General features: G+C 37.3%; 1 protein-coding gene across 3 annotated transcripts; it reads right to left on the minus strand.

Moving 5' to 3' along the window:
* Positions 1-1,512: 1,512 nt before the first annotated feature.
* Positions 1,513-5,402, minus strand: LOC147853452 (serine/threonine-protein kinase AFC3-like). 3 transcript variants are annotated; one of them, XM_087332077.1, is made up of 11 exons: positions 5,219-5,402; positions 4,678-4,858; positions 4,415-4,595; positions 4,274-4,325; positions 4,073-4,187; positions 3,860-3,948; positions 3,599-3,749; positions 3,407-3,471; positions 3,202-3,302; positions 2,562-2,667; positions 1,513-2,472 (listed from the first exon to the last, which is right to left on the minus strand). In XM_087332077.1, the coding sequence occupies exons 1-11, from the start codon at positions 5,363-5,365 to the stop codon at positions 2,341-2,343; spliced, it is 1,320 nt and encodes a 439-aa protein (XP_087188203.1). In that variant the 5' UTR covers positions 5,366-5,402; the 3' UTR covers positions 1,513-2,340. The 3 variants fall into 3 exon arrangements, 1 of the variants encoding a protein (XP_087188203.1); XR_015531164.1 differs by having other exon boundaries at positions 2,450-2,472; positions 3,191-3,302; XR_015531165.1 differs by lacking the exon at positions 3,202-3,302 and having other exon boundaries at positions 2,356-2,472.
* Between the last annotated feature and the right edge of the window lie 598 nt (positions 5,403-6,000).

Genomic DNA, 6,000 nt, shown 5'->3' on the forward strand with positions numbered 1-6,000 from the left:
AAGAATCAACCAAATCTCCCCCATGTTAAAGAAAAGTTGGACAACATTGTTAGAGGCATGACCATATAATATCCCATGGTAAGATTGTACCGTAGTATTCTATACATGTGGATAAAGTGCAAGGATTAAATGAGAGTGTAAAGAAAGGAATACTCTCAATCCCAAGGATTAAACACAATCCTTCCCTTCTTTACACTCTTGTTTAACCCTCTCATGCCCGTAACAAACATGATGTTCATAAGAAACATTTTGAAGGAAAAACACTTAAAAGTGATATTTGAAGGGATTATCATGCTAGTCTTTAAAAACTATGAGTCTTCACTAGCAACACAAATAAACATTCAATGGATGAGGAAATTCCTATTTAAAAGATGGTAATATAAAAGACAAAGGCTAATGTGATGTAAACAATTAGGTCGGTGAAGTCCTTCAACCCACTATCTGCCTATTAATTCATAGAGGATGCCATCATGATGAATTTACTCAAAAGGAAGTGCACAAACATTTAATCATAAGGGGAGTGGAACCCTTGTTGATTTAGTCAAGTCAACCTAAACATGTGTTTCCATTTATAGAAGGACGATAAACGTTTTGGCTTGAACCCCGTTCAATTTTTATAGTTGTGCCTACCCCTCAACATTGTATTTGGTTCCATTGGGCTAAATATGGCATCAACACTTAACTATATACCTTTGATAAAGACAACTCAAGGATTTACCTATCATTCTCTATAGCAAAACTCGAGTAGTGCATTTGAGAATATTTCCGAATAATAAAACTAGAAAATATCACACATGCTTATAAAATCGGTACATGGAGAATGTGTAGAAAGATGACATTTGATTGACCACAAAAATAAAGATCCAATGAATAGAAACCACATTCAAAAGATGAAGAGAGGATGCAATTGTATTTTGTAGCTTTTTTTGAAACCATGTATAACAACAAACATGTTCTTCGTGTGAACATGCTGAATCAAAACCCTGCCATCATATCTATCATTTTACGGATTCTCTCTCCAAGCCCTCTCTTAGCTAAACTCTCTACCTACTCGAGATGTACACTTTGACGGAGATGCACGCTTGTAATATGGCGTGGCATAACAAACTTCAAAATGAAATGTCTAAGATTCCATATGTACATTTTGAATGGAGATGAACACCTGCAATATGGTGTTCATATGCCACATTTTCATAATGGAGAAATACATGCTTCCTATGAGTGTTCATTTACATGCCACTTATTATTTACTAGCATCTTGACATGTTAACCAAAAAATTTCAAAGACGCCTTGGAAAGCTTCGTGCATGTCTAGCAAGGATTCTTTATGTCGCTTAAAAATGACACTTTACAGTACTCAAAGCTAATCCGTTCAGTGTTTCTAATTAACCAATTTTATCTGTCACAAAACTAGCTGAAAAAAGAGCAATCATTAATAACTGGATCAAAGTTCAAACTATATGTAGCATTATACACATATTATGTCCCATCACAAGAAGCTGCAAAAAATGCAATCATTATTAAGTGGATTAAATTATATGCAGCATAATATACATATTGAGCAGCTATGTCCAATCACAAGCACAATCCAACAGCTAGGTTCCATGCTTTAGCAGACTTTTTACAGACTTCCAAAAAATGACTGTTACATGCGTAACTGAACAAATGACACAAACAAAACAGCACGGGCAATGAATGTAGCTTGTAAGTTGTCATTGATGATATTCCTCTGCAAGAGATTCAATAAATGTTCCAGTGTTGAAATAACTCCTGTAGTTTCAATGAGGTATTTCATGCCTATCAAGGGTTATTCACCTTCATCAAACATGGATGGCTTGGCAATTCCAACGAAGGCTCTTCTTTGATGATAGATGCTGCTCTTCAACAGCTAAAAGGTCTTCACTTTTGAATCAATCCTCTGTAGACCCCGCAATCATCGTCCACAAAACAGCTCAGTAACATTTATCATCACTTCCACAAGGCTGAACACAGTAAAATCTCTTTTGACCTTTCCATGCTCCTTTGTGAGAGCCCCAGTTACATATCAAAACATTAAATAGGAGCCTTTTGTACTCCTTTTTTAAGGGTCATTCATTGATAATCCCTATCTGGTTGCTATTGATGGTACTGAATCAGTTCAGAAATGCTTGCTTCAGTAGTACCATGCACAGACCTTGAAAGGACATGTGAAGGATTTAGGGTTTTGTCACTTGCTTCATTGCAACTACCACTGAAGTTAGAAGTAGTGACCTTAGTTCTCCCATGAATGTACTTCCAAGAATCTCTTGCCATTCCAGTTGTGATGATAGTTATTGCTAAGGTGATGTTGTCTGGTCTGACTTAAACCTGGAAAAAGGGATGTTCAAGTGCCTCTCTGGCAGTTGGCCTATCTGCAGGATCATATTTCAACAATTGTTGCAGAAGGTCAAGAAGCAGTCTTCTGCATCCATCAACATTTTCCATCACAATATCCTGAAGAACAAATAGGTCTATTAGTTTAATCACAAATTGGAAGCACAAAACAAGTTTCCAACTGAAAACATGTTAGACATATTGCTTACTTTTAGGTGAGACATTCTTTTAACAGTTCGAGTACTTTCCCTAGAAGGAGCTCCTTCTGGCCAATTTAACCTCCTCCCATGCCTAAAATATTTATCAGACCTTCCCCTGAGGACAACAAGAAAGATACTATTTAATCTTTTGTTAGATTTCTAAAAATACACAAAATGAATCACATATTGCTATTATTCTTGTAACATCCCATGAGGACATCTATACTGTACTGAACAGTAGGGACTAAACATTTAATTCATATTCTTCACTACTTACTGTAGTCTTTCTACAAGTAGTACTATCACATCATCATAAAACCGAACCATGACTGAGGACAAAACCAGTAGCATAAAACAGAGCAGATGCAATAGCTATTGCAACAAACTAAAAATCATTCCATAGCTTGCTGACTAATTTTTTAGACTTAGCCAAAGCGGATCTTAAACCTGATACACAGGATAGCCAAAGCACCAAACTAACAAATACAGACTGAAATTAAGGTGATTCATTTTTATTTGGCCCAAGAGATTCAAACAACGTCATATCCTCTAATGAAGCGAACATAATAGTGTGGATTTTGGGCACCCTTTACGGTTTAATGATAAGCTCCTGCAATCATAAGTCCATCTAGTGATACCGTATACTTACTTTGATGCCCTTCTGATCATGTGACGAGGAACTGGGCCAAGAACACGTTCCATCATGGCAAGATGCTCTAAATTTTCATGGGTTTGAAATAGGACTTCACCCTACATCATTATAGTTTGAAGACCCATGTTTACAGTAAGTATCCTACCATACAAAAGTTCAACAATCGATCCTCCCATAAAGACAGGATAACTTAGAACAATACCGAGCAGAGTTCAACCAAAATACATCCTATGCTCCAGATATCACAAGGATAGCTCCACCCAGAACCTGGGCAAATGAAAAGTTCATTTTAACTTGCACAGATCGAGATGCTTGGTAACATTCCCCAATCCGACTCAGTTAGAATGGGTAACTAAAACCAGTTCTAATAAACTCTATTGGCACGTTTACAAACCTAAGATTACTTCAGGAGCCCGATAATGTCTGGTAGAAATAACTGAATAGCTATGTTCCCTGCCAATTGTTGTGCTACCAAAATCAATAAGTTTAATTCTACTTGACTTTGGAATCCTTTCCGATTGACTTGAACAATTCTTCCCACCATTCTGTAGATAGTAACCACATCATACCCAAATATTACACAATCATAATGGGAGTGTTGAGCTGTCAAAACAAAGCTCAGAGCATTTCTACATCATATCATCTGATAGTTTACCTTATACATAACCTTTCTATACTCAGAAGAGACAAGAAGGACATTCTCAGGTTTCAAGTCTGTATGTATTAAGCTCAAGCCATGCATGTCTGCAGTAGTAGCAAAATAATTCACACAATGTATAAGACATAAATACTATAATGATAAATCAAATACTATAAGCCTACAAAAACTTTTTGAAACAATAACAGAGCTGAAAATAAAGAAACTCACATGCAACAGAACCCAAAATTTGTCTACCAAACTCCCTAACAAGATCAATATGAAATGGACGATAACTGTTCGATTTTAAGAAATCGTATAAGCTTAATCCAAGTTTCTCAAAAACCTGTGATATAAAATCAGAATTAAGACGTCTTATCACAACAAATGAGAAAATAAGCTAGTGCAAAACTTCATTGAAAAGGCACTTACAATGCAAATATGATTGTGGTGATCAAACCATCGCTTGAATTGGACAATGCCTCTGAGAAATTCAATTCTAATCAGCTAACAAAAGTCATGCGACTCCAGACAAAAACTACCAGATCCATAAGAAAAAAAAGACAAACAGACCGATACTCCATTCTGTCATTCTTGTGAAGTGTAGAGAGAACATCAATCTCAATCATGGCATCCTCTCTATACTTTTCAGCACTCCGCACAACTTTGATAGCAACAAGCTCTTGTTCATCCCTGTCCCAACATTCCAACACACGACCGAATGTCCCTTCACCCATCTTTCCAATAATTTTGTCTGCAATCTCATGAAGTATGAGTACAACCAATATCACCATCTACACCTTTTGTTTATAACAGGTATAGATTTGACAAATTACATCGAGGAGTCAAGTTCTCTCCAGCTTCAAAGTTGAGATGGCCATCCTTATCATCCATTTGCCATTGCATAGTATGACTTGATAGAACAGCTTCCGAATCTGTATTCTCAAGGATAGGCAAAGAGGGTATTCCACTAATCGGAATGTTTGATGACACAGAAGAAGAAGAAGAAGGATTCCACTACAAAATACATACCCAGACATCAATCATTAGAGTAGATCTTGGCTGTATCAGTTAATAACACACAATAAGATAGGTGTACGTATCATTGTAACACCATGCACCAAGCATCTCTATAAAGCCTTTCTAAAGTCCTGAACTATACCCTCCATATATAAAAATCGAATTAAAAAACTATTGTCGTCTTCTATCAGTGCAAACATATAAAAAAACTGGATTAGAAACCAACGAGAAAAAGAAGACTCTGTGTCTTCATCTATCTACACAAACATCAAAACCTGAACCAGAAACGACTATATCTTTATCTAAGCATGAAAAAGAATATATCTGACCGGGACGCTAAGGAGACTCTGTACTCACTGCGAAGACCTGTGCGGAGACATGAAGCTGAAGGCGAGAAGGTTCAGCGAGAAAGGAAGGATCCGGGTCGTCCCACCTGAGGCGTGGACGTTTCTCACGACGAGAACCTTCAGGTAAAGAGGATGTGGGGAGGAGGTCGACCGCCATAGCCAAAAAGCTTGAAAAAGAAGAAGAAGAAGAAGATGATGATATGATGATGATAAAGAATAGGTGGAGACAAGCAAGTGGCAATATAGTTTCAGATATTTATATATATGGCCCTCCTTTGGACGCTTTCACACTTGATGACCAATCACTGTCCACAGACACAAGAGAGAGAAAGAAAGAAAGATTAACGTCTTCTTAAGGCCAAAATTGGCCCATGAGACACTTGGTTTACAACAAATTTGGTATTTATCCAATCATCAGAACTAAAATAAAATAAAGTAAAAATAGAACTTAAACTAAACGAGTTCTAGTATTGTACAAAACGTGGTATACTCGATAAAAGGAAGCGACTTTGCACTAAGCCTAATTTCATTTCCACCCAAGCCTCTCAAAAAGAAGTGGGAGGTCAAAGGGTTTTGGGTGGGTGTGACCCATGGTCTTGGTGTATAGAGTGCCCCAACCATGGCTTCTAGGCGGTGTAGCTCACGTTCCCTTATTTTCTTTATTGCTTCTATACCACGTCGAGTTGCTTTGAAACCCGACATCTAAGGCGTTTGGTTCTTCTTTGGTTTTCTACTTCATCAAGGAAAAGGCCGAGTGGTGCAAGTGTGTCAACATTCGTTGTCTCCCCCTAT

This window comes from Azolla caroliniana, unplaced genomic scaffold, assembly GCF_043228905.1.
Source record: "Azolla caroliniana isolate FFs.n. ecotype wild unplaced genomic scaffold, voAzoCaro1.0.p SCAF_16, whole genome shotgun sequence".
NCBI classification, from domain to species: domain Eukaryota; kingdom Viridiplantae; phylum Streptophyta; class Polypodiopsida; order Salviniales; family Salviniaceae; genus Azolla; species Azolla caroliniana.